The sequence below is a fragment of the Galeopterus variegatus genome, unplaced genomic scaffold (assembly GCF_000696425.1).
Source record: "Galeopterus variegatus unplaced genomic scaffold, G_variegatus-3.0.2 Scaffold2525, whole genome shotgun sequence".
NCBI lineage: Eukaryota > Metazoa > Chordata > Mammalia > Dermoptera > Cynocephalidae > Galeopterus > Galeopterus variegatus.
In genome coordinates, this window is record NW_007728636.1 from 125512 (window position 1) to 142711 (window position 17200).

Sequence of the window (17200 nt, forward strand, 5' to 3'; positions counted from 1 at the left end):
GTGTGTGTGTGTGTGTGTGTGTGTATGTGTGTGTGTGTATGTGTGTGAATTGATTCATTCACCTTTAGCTCCCTCCAATAAGTGAAAACATGTGGTATTTCTTTTTCACTGCCTGACTCGTTTCACTTAATATTATTCTTTCAAGGTCCATCCATGTTGTTGCAAATGATCCCAAATGTCCATCATCGGATGAGTGGATACGGAAAATGTGGTATATCTACACAATGGAATACTACTCAGCTATAAAAACGAATGAAATACTCCCATTTCCACAGATCTTTCTACCAAAAGTTCTCTGCTGCCTGTAGGGCAGCGTCTAAACTCTTATGATTGTTATTCAAGCTCCTTTGGAGGTCACCCTACCTCTAGCCCCATCTCACTACGGCTCTCCCCAGCGCCCTGTGCCCACTGAGCTGCAGGCCATTCTCCAAACATTCCTTGTACTCGCACATGTCTTGCCTTTGCTCATGCTGTTTTCTTAGGCAGGAATACCCTTCCTCTTTTTAATCTGGCGAACTCCTTCTCATCCTTCAAAACCCAGCTCCAATGTCACCTCTGTAGACCCTCTCCTTTCCCCGTCCCTAGCCGGTCAGTCAATTCCTCTTGTTTGTTCCCAAAGCACTTTGCACAAAGCCCTATTAGAGCACTACACTGTTCTGAAATTGTGTGTGTGTGTGTGTGTGTATTAAACCATGTGCTGTGACCTATGAGGGCAGGGACTTGTGCCTCATACATTTCTTTATTCCCCAGGCCTGAGTACACAGCAGGTGCTCAAAAATAAATGAATCAGTGCCTCTTCTATAAGACCATCCCCCCTCAGCACACACATAGGCATTCATGAATATAGCTTATAATACTTAAAAAGCAACTTCAAGGGCAGGCCAAAACAGATTCCATTCAGTATAAGGAAGGGGAGGCTCAAAGAAAAGAAGTCTCAGGGCCGGCCCGTGGCTCACTCGGGAGAGTGTGGTGCTGGTAATACCAAGGCCACGGGTTCGGATCCCTATATAGGGATGGCTGGTTGCTCACTGGGTGAGCCTGGTGCTGAAAACACTAAGTCAAGGGTTAAGATCCCCTAACTGGTCATCTTTAAAAAAAAAAAAAAAAAAAAAAAAAAAAGAAAAGAAGTCTCAATCAGGTGGGGTGAGTCAGGGGAGGAGGAATTCTAATCCCCTTTTGGAAGCCCAGACACTTCCTGCACCTGAACCCCATTCAATCCAAATGGCAAACATTCTTGGCCCCCAAATACCAGAAATGGCCTTGCAACCCTCTTCCTTGTGTACCTACCCAGGGTGTGGACACACACACCCAGCTACTGCACACACAAAGTCCAACTCCCAGTTACTCGGCCTGTGATCTTGCCTTTCAAGTGTGCTTTTCATAGTTCCAATCTTGGCTGTGTGGCCTTGAGCACTGTATTGATTTCCTTTGAACCTAATCTATGGGGATGGATGGAGATAATTATCCCTGCCCTGCTTATCTCACATGGGAAGTGGAGGACACAATAGATGAGAAAGTGTTTTAGAAACTGCAAACATAGGGCCAGCCCGCCCCTAGCCTGTGGCTCACTTGGGAGAGTGTGGTGCTGAAAACACCAAGGCCACGGGTTCAGATCCCTATGTAGGGATGGCCGGTTGGCTCACTTGGGAGAGTGTGGTGCTGAAAACACCAAGCCAAGGGTTGAGATCCTCTTATCTGTCATGTTTTAAAAAAAAAAAGAAAGAAACTGCAAACATAAGAGATAATTATTGGGCAGCCTAGTCACACTTTCCTTTTCTGTCTTCATATCTTCCCTTCCCACCTCCCACCCCCCACATATGACCAAGAACAGCCATCCTATGTCCCCTCACCGCACCCTGGCTCTCCTACCCTCAGAGGAAGCCAGGAGGTTCTTATTACTCTTTGTCTCAGAAATGCTTAGTTCCCTCAGAAGTCTTCCTTGTTTCCCACCCTCTCTGATCAACCCTGTAGCCTCTCATCATTTAGGGGTGCCATTCTGTAGTCCTGTGCTTGGTGGAGAAAACATCAGAGTGGGAATCAAGAGACCTAGGTTTCTGCCCTGTTTGGCCAACATGTCAAGACATGTGTCTTGGTTAAGTCACTTCTCCACTCTGGGCCTCATTTTCCTCATCAGTAAGATGGGTTTTCTCATCTTGCCTCCCTCTTAGAGAGTATTTTGAGCACGTACACATTAAGTGTATGGATAGAAATGTGCTTTGAGAGGTGTGGAGTGATTCAGTGATGGAGAAGGTTGTTGGCTGACATCTCAAGCAGTCAAGAAAAATCTGAAAGCAGTTTCCGAGCCTCCAGGATGGTCTGCTGCATTTCGAACTGACCACGTGTCTGGATGCCGGGAAATAATAAGGAGCTTATACATTTAGAATATCCCTAAGTAGGGGAAGTGCAGAGCCCTGGGCTAGGAGTGAAAAGACTTGGGTTCTACTTCTGGTCCCTGGTGTGACTGTGGGTAAGTCATCCCTCCTCCGTTTCCCCATATGCAAATTGCTGAGAAGTAGGGAGGGTGGATTCGGAGGAGATACAATCCATGGGCCCTCACACAAGGGTTGAACTCATTTACTTTCTAGATAAGAGACTCTCACATCTAGTCCCTTTTCCCCCTCATGTCTCACTGGCAACAGGAGCAGGATGTCCATTATACAGGTGATGACTTGGGAAAAGAAACACAAGGCACAGAGCAGGTGGAAAACTGGTGCCGGTATACACAACCAGTAAACTAGAGCTCACGTGTCCTGACCACCAGGCTAGACCTACATTACTAGCAGCAGAAGATGCCTTTGCGCGTGCCCACGCTTTTCCCGGGACTGGGTCGATAGGTACGGGGTACAATGGAGTAGAGAACTCCGCAGAGCCAGGGACTCCAGCCAAGCAGCAAGACTGCGCTGGGTCCTAGAGTGTCATTTCCGCGTATGCGCTCGCCGCGGACCCGCAGGTGTTCGCCTGCGTTCCTGTGGGTGTGGAGGAACTTGTATGCCGCTGTCCCGGGGCTTGGGAGTGACGGCGCAAGTCCCCACGTCTCCAGGAGGCGCGCGCAAGGAGCTGTTCGCCTGCGTTCCTGTGGGTGTGGAGGAACTTGTATGCCGCGGTCCCGGGGCTTGGGAGTGACGGCGCAAGTCCCCACGTCTCCAGGAGGCGCGCGCAAGGAGCCCAGCTCCGCTCCCACGTGCTGCCCCGGGGTCCCTGTGCTTGGCCCTGGGGAGGATGTGCTCGGTATTTGAGCCTGCCCCACCTCGGGTCTGCTGTCTTATGGACAGCACGTCTCGGCCTTCGGAAGGGAGGCCGGAAGACCCCTCGTGTCTACCCTACCCCGGCTGCAGCTCACCCTTCCCAGCCCTGCGGGCGCGCCTTACCTGCCTCTTGGCAAGGCTCCGTGGGAAGCCGTTTGCTCGCGGGACACGATGCCCTCTACTCTGGGATGGCCTGTGCACTGCGCCCCTTTGTGCGCTCCGCGGGCGCCTAGCACCGCCCCATGCCCTCCGGGTCTGCGCTGCCACCCGCGCCGATGCTCCTTTTCCCTCCCCTAGGGCGTCTCCTCCCCCGGCGTCGCCCGCTACTCCCGGGACAGGCTTCAGACTCCTCCTCCCAGCTCCTTGTCCTCACACGCTGTGGGCTCCATCCCTTCCGTCCCTTGCAGCGCCTGCTTCCTGGACCTGAGACCGAATGCTTCTCAGTCGCTTCTCAGCTAGCCCAGCATGAGGCCGATCCGCAACGCGGGGCGCTGGCGCAATAAGGCGTTGCTTCTATGTGGCTGTGTAGTAGTGGGCAAGTCACTGCCCCTCCCTGGGCCTTGGCTTCCCCACTGTAAAATGGGTACAGTTTCTGCTTGCTTTCTTCACAGGTTGAGGTCAGATGAGACCTTAGAATCCAAGACATTAAAAACGGAAGGTCATTGGAGAAATCATCTATCAGAGGACCTCTTTTCCAGGCAGGATGCAGAGACCCAGATGGAGAAGGGACTTGCCCATGCCCACCAAGCAAGTCAGTGGCGGAGCTCAGACTCGGAATCCACTACACCTTTCTCTCTCCTTAGCCTCAGTAGATGTCTTGTCCACCAAGCCTCAACAGTCCCTCATATGCCTGACCAACCTGTGTCCAGCCATACCTTACTCATCTCTGTCCCGTAACAGTCTTCATTTTTCAGGCCAGCAGACCCTCTCTCAAATTGTTGCTTTCTTGCTGGTGACATTGCAGGCTCCAGAAAAGAGAAGCAGCCAGGGACAGCTGGGAAATGAGAGCCAGGAGGCTAGTGGCAGGGGAATGGACAATAGCAGGGAACAGTTTCTCAGGAACTCTGTGGGGAGCCTTTATCATAGTCTTCTTTACCAGCCTAGAGCCTCGGAATAATTACTAACAAACTTAGCCCAACTCTGTCACTCCCTTACAAAGATCTGTTCCCGGATATCTGAGGCACATACCGTCAGTCACAGAATCCCAATATATTTAGAAAGTGCTATCATTTTAAAAAGACCTACTACATGATGGGCATTATGTACAAAATTGCTGATCTTCATCAAAACACATTATGTCCATATTATTTCTGTGGTTACATGTTTTGATCCAGCTATTCCTTTATCTCAATCTAGAGATGGCCTCACAGAGAAGGTATCCTGACAACCAGGCATGCAGTCTCTAAATTTTCAGGTTGCCTAAGAATCACCCAGGAGTTTGCTTTAGTAAAGTAATGTTTTGGGCTCCACTCCAGATGTTCTGATTCAGGAGATCTGAAGTAGAACCCAGAAATCAGTATTTTTAAACAAAATTCCCAAACAACTCTGATGCAAATGGTTCTTAAGACTAGCCTTGAGAAAATAGCCCTGGCTCAGTGTTCCTTTCAGAACCTGTCCAGAGCCTTGCACTTTCTTTATAGGAACATTTACTACAATGATTGAAAGTAACTACTAGATTGTGAGTTCCTTGAAAACGGGATTGTCTCTTGTTCTAATAAAATTTTAGAATCATACCATCTTAGAGTCTAGAATCATCTAGTGATAGAATCTAAATTGGAAGGACTGAGAGTTTTCTAGTCAAATCCCTCACCTAATGAATCTTCTATCTTTCATTTGACATGAGGCTCTCTAGCTTCTCCTGCACACCTCTAGTGACAGGGAGCTCACTGCCTCCACGGCAGCCAGACGGCTCTAATTGTTAGGATGTCCTCACATTATGACAAAAACTGCCTCCTGTTGACCTCTATCCTTTGGTCCTTGAACCCATTGGAGACATGAAGTATAAGCCTAATCTTTGTTCCTTTTTTGACTCCTTCGAGATTTTAAGGTCTATCTTCCACTTCCTGTTCTCTGGAGTGAGGATGGTGCAGGAACCTGTTAGGTACCGCAGCTGGCCAAGGGGTTGGAAAGCAGACTGAGCTGCCTCATTTCCCCAGCTGTGCCTTGCTGGCTTCCTATGAGGCTTAGATGACCTAATGTATGCAAAATGCCCAAAGCTGGGCTTAGCATGAGGCATGTGCTTAATAAGGGACAACTTCTATTGTTATTGGATGAGAAAGGGATGGAGAAAACATAGTTCCTGTCCCTGAGAAGCATATAGTTTGACAGGGACCTTGAAGGAATCCAAATCCAAAGACAAGGCCCTGAACTTGGGATGGGGAGGGCGGGGGAGTGGGGTGGAAGTTGAGGGTAGACGAGCTGTCTGACAGATGAGGGGAAGACTCACCTAGAGATACATGTCCTTCAAGTCTTTGCTTTGATGCCACCTTGGTCAGGTCTTCCCCGAACATCCTATCTACAAATTCTAATCCCTCCCTTCTGCTCTCCCTATCCTCCTTCTCTGCTTTTTCTCTTTTTAAAATTTATTTTTAATTGTACATATTCGTGACATACAGTGTGTTGTCCCAATACATGCATATATTGTACAATGATTCACTTAGGGTAAATGGCATATCAGTCACCTAAACATTGATCTATTCTTTGTGGTGATTATGTTCAAGATCCTGTTTTCTAGCTATTTAGAAATTTCAATACAATATTATTAGCTATAGTAATGAAACAAAATAACTTGGTGTGACCATGAAACTTTCATTACTCATAAGCAGCCTGTGTCTGTGCCTCCATGGTCTTATCTCCTCTTGGCCTGCCAGTTTGACCCTTAATCTCTTGCATCTCCCAAATCTTAACTACGATAGCCTCACAATCAGTCTGTTCCCCACCCCCAACTCAACCTACCTCAGAACTCCACCCCCTCCTCTCTTCTCTCTTCTAAACTCCTCTCTAAGGGGAATGCTACACCCTTCTCTATGGTGTATTTATGGGGTGTCTGAAGATGTGCATTCTGGATTCTCATTCTGTCTCCAACAGCAAATATGCATCCTTGATGGAACTACTAGTCCTCTCTGGGCATATTTTCCCCTCTGCACAGGAGGGTGTGAGGCTGTCTGATCTTTGGGGTCCCTCCCAGATCTTACCTTCTTCAAGACTCAGCCTGGCCTCCTGGGCAGGAACAGGTGCCACACCACAGTTCTCAGCTCAACTAGATGTGTTCACTCTTCACAGCCTCAAAAATGTCTTTACACAGGGCCAGCCCGTGGCTCACTCGGGAGATTGCGGTGCTGATAACACCAAGGCCACGGGTTCAGATCCTATATAGGGATGGCCAGTTGGCTCACTAGCTGAGCACGGTGTTGACAACACCAAGCCAAGGGTTGAGATCCCCTTACCGGTCATCTTTAAAAAAAAAAAAAAAAGTCTTTACACTTGCTATCTCCTTTTGGAGATGGTCTTTTGGAGTCCAGACTTGGGTTCAAACCATGGGTCTGCCTGTAACTAACTACATGAACTAGGACAATGCCTTCTTTGGAATCTCAGTTTCCTCTTCTGAAAACAGAGTCAGTATTATAACCTTGTGGGTTTTTATTTGCCATAAATATTAAGAGAGGTATAAGGTACTTACAACAGCCCTGGGCCCTCATGCGTTAGGCTGGAGGAGGGTGAATGTGGTGGGATTGAGCTGATCCAAACAGGCACCTGGCTTTTCACAGGGCCCTGCACACCCCTGTCCATTGTCTGACTGTGGGTTAGGGCTGTGTGTCAGCCAGGATTCTGGCAGGAAACAGATGGCACCCCAAACTGCATAATTTGGAGAGTACGATGAGAGTTTAGGAAATCAACAAAGAATAGTGCAGTATGCTGCCTAGAATGGTGAGGAGGGAAATCTCCACTGGGCAAGGGGAAAAGGCAAGGGGAGGAAGAGGTTACTGGAACCTGGAGAAGGCAGCGGTGGCAGGGGGGCAGCTGGGCTGGAGCTGTGGCCTTTGGTAAAGTCTGCAACAAACCCATACTGACCCAGCATGGAGAAAGCCAGGGGAATAAGTACCATACACACCCTTTCCTCCCACCCTGTGGTCTTCTGCCACTGCCTCCTGTGGGCTCAACCCAGATGGAAGCTTGAGAGCTAGGAGGCCTGTGGTGGGTGGAGAAGGGTGGTGAGCACATGGAGGGGCAAGTGGAAGGATCAGGCAGTGGTAACAGTGAGATGGGTGGGGTCCTTCCCTATTCCTTTTCAGCCTGCTCTGGGCAAGGGGTGGCAGGGAGGAGTGGGAGAATTAAGGAATGTGGGAGGAGGCTGTCAGCCTGGGTTGTTCACCCTAGAAAGGGGTAGGAGGAGGACAGTCTTCAGTTCCTCAAAGATCTACATGCTCTCTGTCACCTCCAGGCCTTTGCCTATGCTGTTCTCTCTGCCTGGAACACCCTTCCTCCTGGGGCTGGCCAACTCATCCTCACAGACTACTCCTCCCAGAAACCTCCCCTGCACTAACTTAGATGCCCTTGTCTGTGTCCCCTGAACCACCACCCCACCACCTTCCCCTTCTTTGTGGGTATCCCCTTGGTATAAGTCCCTATTTTGGGGGGGAGTACAGTCTGATGAGGGAAGAATGGCCCCATCTTTACAAGCCTCCAAACTGACAGGAACCCGTGAGTTTTGGAGGGGACAACACACCCAGACTCCATCAGGAGCTCACAGTCTGGATGGGGTCAGACATAGAAACAAGGAACTACAATACAGTGTGGTTAGTGCCACCAGAGAGGGATATGGGGAGTAACCAGAGAAGGCCTCTCAGGGGAGGCCTCACAGGAGGGCAGCATTATGACAATTTAGTGACAGATTTCAGTTTAAGATGAGGAATAACATTCCAACAATCAGAAGTATGCAAGACTGCAAGTCTGCTTTGGGAGGGAGTAAATGCTGTGTATCTGGAAGTGTGTGAGCAGGGCCAGTCTGACCACTTGACAGACTGGATATTGTTGTCTATTAGTGAAAGGACCAATGTGGAGGCTGCAGGGAATTCCTCATGATAATTCAAGCCCGTGAACCGCTGCCTCCTTCCATGTGCTAGGTACCAGGATACAAAGACAAAAAAAAAAAAAAGAAAAAAAAGAAACAGTCTCTGGTGTAGAAAAGCTCACAGTTTAGAGAAATTGAAAAAAATGTAACACTATGGCCTTATACCAGTGTCTTTTGAACTTAAATAATGTATGCCCCCCTTTTTAAAGGAAAAAATATTGGGGTACTCAGTGTTGATTTAATCTAAATATGTTCAAATTTAAATTCCAATGTAACTCCAAAAGCAAATCTTTTATATGAACAGTTTTTATTCAATACAAACTTTTATTGAATATGAACGAAACTAAAAACAAAACAAAAACAACGAAAAAAATAAGATTAATGCTGCTGGTCATACTGAGTTCTTTTGAGCTCAGCCTGATGATTATATAGAAGTATTCCAGCTAGAAAGTGAAGAGGAGTGATAGAATCAGAGTATCACATTTTGCACAACCCTAATAAAATAATGGATCTAGGGAATCATTATCTCAAAAAAGAGAGAGAAAAAGAACAGGTATTACATGCCTCTTGATGTAAGAACATACTACCACCTACAAAGCAGACTTGCTAAAAAAATTATATCTGAATTAGACTAGGCCTTAGGATTCACCTCTCAAGTTTCAGGAAATATTCATACAGGAGATAAAGAGACATGCTAAATGATACCACAGGGATGCAAACAACAAAATCCATACTGTGGAAAACTTTACAGGACAAATATCTGTTTCTTCAATAAATATCAAGAAGGGAAAGATTAAAAGATGGAGGGGAAATTTACAGATGGAAAGAGACTTAAGAGACATTTATGAGACACGTGAACCAAATGCAGTGTATAGACCTTGTTTGGATCCTGAGTTGAACAAACCAACTAGGAAAGAAGAAAGAAAGAAGGAAAGGAAGGAAGAAAGAGAAAGAAAGAGAGAAAGAGGGGAGATGAGAGGAGAGGAGAGGAAAGAAAAGAAGAGGAAGAAAGAAAGAATTGGAGAAATCTGAATATTAATTGAATATTTGTTAATATTGAAGAAGTATTTTTTATGTGTGATAATGATATTGTGATTAAACAGAGTTAAGAGTCCTTATCTTTTGTGAATACATACAGAAATACTTATGGATGAAATAACATGGTATCTGTGATTTGCTTCACAACAATCCAGGGGTGAGGGAGGAAGCAGATACCAGTGTAGACAAACTAAGATTGGTCATGAGTTGACGACTGCTTTAGCTGCATGATGGGTACATGGGGGTTCATTGTTGTGTTTAAAATATTTTATAATAAAAAGCTTTAAAAATGTAAAAACATTTTAAGATGCTAGAATATTTAAAATTCAGGCATTATCCTCATATATTGCTGATGGGAGTATAAATCGGTATAACTTTTATGGAAGGAAATATGATGATGTCTATTAAAATTAAAATGCACGGGCCGGCCCGTGGCTCACTTGGGAGAGTGCGGTGCTGATAACACCAAGGCCCCGGGTTCGGATCCCATATAGGGATGGCCGGTTAGCTCACTGGCTGAGCGTGGTGCTGACAACACCAAGCCAAGGGTTGAGATCCCCTTACCGGTCATCTTTTTAAAAAAATAATAATAAAATAAAAAATAAATAAAATAAAATTAAAATGCACATATACTTTAACTCAGAAAATCACTTCTAGAAATGCAACCTCTGTACTCACCATGTGTGAAATACACACACATACTCTCTCTCTCTCACACACACACACACACACACACACACACCAATATATGGATTCTCATTGCAGCCTTGTTTGTAAAAGTGATCTCACACACACACACACACACACCAATATATGGATTCTCATTGCAGCCTTGTTTGTAAAAGTGAAAGATTAGTAGGAACCTAAATGTCCTCAGTAGAGACTAGCTAAATAAGTCATAGTAAATCATTCAATGGAATACTACATAGTCGCTAAAAAGAATGAGGATGCTCTTTATACAGTGATCTGAAACAATTACCCAAGTGCGGGACTGTGCGTACAGTATGCTACTACATGAAATCGAATGTGTATAGTTATATGTGCTTCTGTGTAAAATATCTCTGACATATATAAATAGGACACATCATCATGTAGGCTTTCAGGGAAGGGAACCAGGCTTACAGGAGAGAAGGATAGGAAGACATATTTCAATACTACCATTCTGTACCTTTTAAATTTTATTCCATGTGTATTGCCTATATAAAAAAACTGATCAAAGTTTAAAAAAAATAAAATCAAGGCATTCAAAAAAATAATTATAAAGACTATGTAGCGGTGTGGGAAAATGTAGTATTATGTTTGGTTTAAAAGAGTATACAAAATTTTATCCAAATAATAATTAAAAGTACATAAAAATATGTCTGCTCATAATCAAGTACTGGAAACACACAAATGAAAAGGATATGTTAGGTGGGAATGCAGTGTTTTTTTCTTTTAACTCTAAGGTATTATAATATGGTATGGTATGGTGTGATAATATGTACAGTAAATGATAATTTGATTAAAGAAATCAGATTTAGATTGCAAAATCCAATTTCCATGGGAGTCTTCCAGAGAGAGTTTTTACACAAAGCAAGGTGCACCTGGTCATGCTGCCAGAGATGTTTAGTTTCTTGCCAGCCTCATTGGAAGAACAAGATGTTGGACCAGTAACTGCAGTTGGTCACATCCTTACCCTCAGCACTTGTTCACTGGACCCTGGATGATCTGTTTATTTATGGGGAAAAGACGCTGAACAAACAAGAAGAGGCTTTTGGGAGGAGGAAAAGCCAGGGTGTTAAATATCCTCCTTCAAGTGCTCAGCTTCCTTCCTTGAAGAAGGGCCCCAGTGGGAAACCGGAGGTGGGATCTGCTCAAACAGGAAGGAGAGTCAGGAACCCACAGCAGTGACCTGACCCGATCCCACAGGCCAGACCTCAGCCGAACTCTGGCCTTCTGCTCTGCGTCCTCCTGGCTCTGCCCAACCACTGCCCATCTGTTCTTGGAGGTTCCTCTCCTCTAGGATGCCTGCCCCACTCACCCTTTGCAGCCTAAATCACGAGCCTGGAACTAACTCTGCCCCTTACCAACTGCATGAGCTCATACAAGGCACTTGGATTCTCTGAGCCTTGGCTTTCTCATCCATAAAATAACCCTATCTTGCTGGGTTGCTGGAAGACTATATGAGACAGTCACGTTGTTTTGTTCTGTGCCTTTGCACTACTTCTGCGCCTACTCCTTCTCAGTCTCCTCTGCCTGCTCCTCCTCACAGCCTGTGCCTCATATTTATCAGTCCTCTACCCTCCTCTTTCTCCTAGGGTTCTAAAATAACCCTATCTTGCTGGGTTGCTGGAAGACTATATGAGACAGTCACGTTGTTTTGTTCTGTTCCTTTGCACTACTTCTGCGCCTACTCCTTCTCAGTCTCCTCTGCCTGCCCCTCCTCACAGCCTGTGCCTCATATTTATCAGTCCTCTACCCTCCTCTTTCTCCTAGGGTTCCCAGACCTAATCCATCACTCATGACACCCATGCTCCAGATCCATACACCCAGCTGCTTCTTGGCTCTCTCTGTTTGCATCTCCTATGAGTATCTCAAACTTGATTTGTGAAAAATTGAACTCATCCTCTTCCTTTTCAAACTTGGCCCTCACCCAGTGTTTTCCATCCTAGCAATACCTCTACCATCCATCCACTCAGTTGCCCAAGCTGAAACCTGAAGATTTTCCTTGACTACTCTACCCCAATATTCATGGATAGCAGCAGCAGGAGTAATAGCAGGAGTAGGAGCAGGAGTAGCAGCAGCCTTTTTCCACCATGTGGCCTGGGAAATAAAGAAAGCTGGGCTGAAGCAAAATGGAATGAAGTAAATACACACAATAAAGCATGGTAGAGAATAGGAGAGAAACGACTGCTTGGATTCCTAAAAGGCTTCATGCTCTGGTAGACCCCAGTACATTTTCTAATAACCCCCCACCTTGTCTTTTTTTTTGGCTTAAGTTAGATATGGGTTTCTACACTTACAAATACAAGAGTCCTAATTAATATAAACATATTGCATTAGTCAGGATAGGCTAGGTTATGCTGTGGTAATGAACAACCTCTACATTTAGGTGGCTTAACTCCAACATGAGTCCTTAGTCAGTAGGGAGCTCTCCTCACTGCAGTCCCTTGGGAAGCAGCTGCCATCTTCAGCATTGTCGTTCACTGTTCCGGGGAAAAGAGAAACTCCAAAGGATCTGGCACCCACTATTCAATGCTCCAGCTCAGAAGTGACATGCTGCCTCCATTCATAATTCATTAATCAGAACAAGTTACCTGGCCCTACCCAACTATGTAGGGGCCGTAAAGTACAATCCTGCCATGTGTCCATAAAGTAGAGAGCCAGAAATCTGCGGTGAACTTTATTAACTACCATACATTTCCTGCTGCCTGTTCTGTGCCAGGCCCTGAGCTAGGGGCCAGGGACACAGGAATGAGTAAGTCACAGCCCCTTCTTAATGGGCTCCCCTTGACTATGGTACAGAACCAGTGCTATGATAGAGGGGTCCACACTCTGCTGCATCTCAGAATAAGGGAATTTCTAGAGTGGGAGTCACCAACTATGAAGCTAATGCCAACAAGTGTGCTGGCAGGAAAAGGAGGGTGGTGCTGCAGCTGACTGGAGAACCTAATTAAAAAAACACACCTACTTCTCACCTCCAGCCAACTGTTGCCAGACAGAGGGCCCAATATTTCCTGATCTCACAAATATCACGAGAAGCCAGAAGACCAAATTTTTATGTGAAAATTTCCCATTTTTAAACGTTGGCAACTATTAAACTTAAATAGATACATAATACATACATGTATACATAAATCTTGTAGGCCAAAAAGAACACACCTGCAGGCCCGCTCCAGCCTATGAGTGCCAGTTTGTGTCCTGCAAGTCCAGCGCAGGGAACAAAGGTTTGCCATGCTCTGCGCTGGTCTGTCCGCACCAACAGTGCTGTGCTCGGCTGTGGTTGCAGTACCTTGTGGGACACACATGAGGGGGGCTGGTGCACAGACAGGTAGGCAGGATGGCAAGGAACTTTGTGTTCATTTCCAGTTAGTGTTTACAAATAGCCTTCTATATGTAAGGCCCAATACTATGTGCTAGAGATACAGAAGGAAACACCACAGACATAGCTCTGCTCTTGTGGAGCCTACTGCCTTGAGGGGAAGTTAATGTACCTGGGGATAATTTCTGTGTAGAGGGCTCATGGAAGACAGATTGTAATAATGATAATATTCATTGAGCATTTACTCTGTGCCAATACTAAACTCAATGCTTTACCTGTAATTATGTCACTTAATTCGGACTACGCTCTGAAGTAGATGCTATAACTATCCTTGTTTCATGTAATGAAACTGAGGTTCAGGAAGGTCAAGTCAATCAGCCACTACACCATGCAGAATGATCTCTATGGTCCACAAGGATGGTGCAGACTGTCAAATTAGAGAATATACTTAAGAGGGCTAACACAGTACCTGGCACTATAAATACATGCTAAGTAAATTCTTGTTTCTTTCCCAGCCTCTGGAGGCATTGAATAACAAGCTGTATGGTCACTTACTTGAGTTGCTAGAGAGGGAGGCTGAGCATCAGATGGGTAGAAGCACTGTGCATGACTTTCCAGTCATGAGAATCTAACGCTCCATTTTTCCTGCAATAGTTACTTCTCTTCTTGGCAGTAATACTCCAAGGTAATTATCAACCACTCTCCACTTCCCACACCCCTACAACAGCATCAACCCCATGGATAGGAAACTAAGTCCTAGAAAGGATACAGGACAAATTATGGGTGGACAAACCATTGATCAACTAATATTAACTGTTTATGACACATAAAATATATTGTCCTGAGCTCTAAGTCAGTGTGCACAGTAGGAAAAGAGCATGGGAAAGGGACTCAGCCCTGGCTTAGTCCTGGCTTTGTCATGAATTTACTGTGTGACCTTGAGAAGGTTGTTCCTAAGCATTGGTTTCTCTGTACAATAAGGAGTAGGAATATACCTGTAAAATCCTTTTCAGATTGAACAAATGATATAAGTTACATGTATTTGCACTCAAAAATCAGATCTCAGATGTGGAAGGGGTCAGTTATCTTCCTAGAAGCCAATGATGCCACAGAACCCTGGGAACCTAAAAGGACTTTAGATGTGATAATGGCAGTCTAAGGCACTACCCCCATGTGACTAATGAACACTTTTAAAATGTGGCTAGTTCAAAGAGAAGGTGTGCTATAAGTGTTAAATACACACCAAATTTTGAAGGCTTAGTATGGAAAAAAGAATGTAAAATATCTAATTAATAATATATTTATATTGCTTTATATTTATATTTTTAATATATTGGGTTAATTAAAACATACTAAAATTAACATCACCCATTTCTTTTACCTTTTTAATGTGGTTCCTAGAAAATGTCAAGTTACAATGTGGCTTGCATTATATTTCTATTGAACAGCACTGGTCGAAGTGGAAACTGAAGTGAAAACTTGCATTCAAGATGTTGTTTACTCACTCTGGCTTCTAACTTCTAAGTCTGGGTCATAAAAGACCAGATGACAAAGAGAGACAAGATGGGAGCCACAAGAAGAAGAGCTATAGAAGTCTAAAGCCAGAGAGAGTAAACGACTTTTCACAGAGACAGGACCGGAACCAGGGTCCCCTGACTGAACAGTCAAGACTCTATGCACTCTTAACAGGCAGTGGTAGCCAGTTTCCAAGATAGCCCCTAATGACCCTCACCTCATCTTCCTTCTGAAGTCCCTTCCATACTGACAGGGCTCATCTGTTAGGAGACTGCAGAAGTGCCCATGTGACTTCTAAGGCTGGGTCATAAAAGACATTGTGGCTTCCATCTTGTCTCTTTTTGGCATCACCTGCTCTGGGAGAAGATAGTTACCCTGTCATGAGAACATTCAAGCAGCCCTATGGAAAGGTCCACATGGTGAGGAACTGAGGCCTCCTATCAACAACCACAACCAACCAGGCAAGTGTGTGAACCATCTTTGAAGATGATCCCAGCCCCAGTCAAACCTTCAGATGACAGCAGCCCCAGCCAACACCCTGAATGCAAGTTCATAGGAGATCCCAACCTAGAAACACCTAGCTAAGCTTCTCCTAAATTCCTGACTCACAAAAAAATATGTAACATAATAAATGTTCACTGTTGTTTTAAGTCACTAAGTTTCGGTGATTTGTTCTGAAGCAATAGATAACACACGGCCTTACAAACTTAGAGATCTCATATAAGAAAAACTCACTTCTATCTTTGGTGTTTGTACAGTGTAAGAATTATTCTTGTCTTTCCCACAGCCTCTGGCCTAACTCAGTTTACTCCAACTAAAAATAGCTAAATTATCAGACTTGGAGACTCCAACCCAGGAAGACAAGATCACATTTTATTCTTTGAAGAGGTCTTTCCCTTTTCACTTTATTGCAGAAAGCATCCAGGTATCTTGAGAATGAAAAAGCACCACATCACATCACCTTGGCCATCCAGAGATTGGATTCCCACAAAATCCAAGGAACTAGAGCCCAGGACTGCCCAACTAGATACAGTATTCAGGAAGTAACAACTAATTTAGAAATGACAATCTATGACAGCTGAATTTCTCTAAGCTGAGAAACTGGTGTCAATATCAGTATTAATGTTTTATATAGACTGTGTTGCTTTTCATAGTGTTTTCGTATCTAGTATCTCTGAGATAGGTGAGGAATAGATATAAATAAACCAGGATATATACGGAAACAATGGCTCAGAACTCATGATTTGCCCCTAGTCTCATAGTGAGTGAATAACAGGCCTCATCTAGAATCTGGGTTCCGTGATTCAAGTAGATCTGGTGCTTTCCAAGGCAGGGCCATCCCGGTTTTGGTAACATGAACGCCCTTCAGCTGGGGATGTCCTCTGAGATCAACGTGCATTTGTAGATCTCCTTAAAGGCCACAAGGAAAGGTAGCATTACTTCATCCACAGCAACGGGCCTCCGGAGCTCCTTACTCAGGGAAGTAACGCCTGTCCCAGCCAGCCCGCAGGGCACAATGTGCTCAAACCACGTGAGGTCCGTAGAACAGTTCAGAGCTAGACCATGGGAGGTGATGTACTTTCCACAGCGGACTCCTGCAAGGCAAACCAAAGGGTCTTACGATATACATCCTCCTGGGCTAGCCAGTTAGCTCACCTGGGAGAGCATGGTGCTGATAACACCAGTGTCAAGGGTTCAGCTTGCCATACCGGCCAGCCGCCAAAAGAAGAAGAAGAAAAAAAAAAAAAAAAAAAAAAAAAAAAAAGGAATGGGTACCCTCCCTTCCCCGGGCTTCCAGACACTTCTCAGTGCTGTGAGAGAAATGGATTTCAATTGTTTCTGGATCATCAAGGGCTTGTTCACAGACTACGGGAAAGGGACAAATGGGAGGAGGGGTGTGTGGTTCCACAGCAGCTGCACTTACCACGTAGATTCCGAAAAATGACCTTTAACACAGAGACTCTGTTGCTTTTTCTTTTCTTTTTAAAATTTGAAAATTAGTGCCCTTATTGTCTTGACATCGTCATTCATAGGAAGCAACCCGGCAATTCACTCCTCGTGTCGCTCCAACCGTAGAAACGTGTTGGGCTAGATGATCTATGAGGAACTTCCTGGCACTGAATCTAACATATCTGTAAAGAGGCTTAAAAACTCTTAAACGCAGCGGGACCTTCAAAGCCCACGCTAGATACACCTCCTCCTGTCCGGAGCTCTACCCTCACCTTCATTGGTCCAGCCCCGGAAGGCCCCGCCCCCGGACCCCAGGCCCCGCCCCCGCCCCGCCCGCGGCGCCCCCCCATGGCCCATCCT

The 17200-nt window shown here is 45.3% G+C and overlaps 1 protein-coding gene across 1 annotated transcript in view; it reads right to left on the bottom strand.

Annotated features, from left to right (window-relative positions):
* Window positions 1-15741: 15741 nt before the first annotated feature.
* The window catches only part of LIPT2 (lipoyl(octanoyl) transferase 2 (putative)), a 1958-nt gene continuing 499 nt past the window's right edge, over window positions 15742-17200 (bottom strand). The window contains exon 2 of the mRNA XM_008582145.1: window positions 15742-16506. Coding sequence (XP_008580367.1) covers window positions 16256-16506 — 251 coding nt within the window. The 3' untranslated portion in view covers window positions 15742-16255. The remainder of the gene's footprint in view (window positions 16507-17200) is intronic.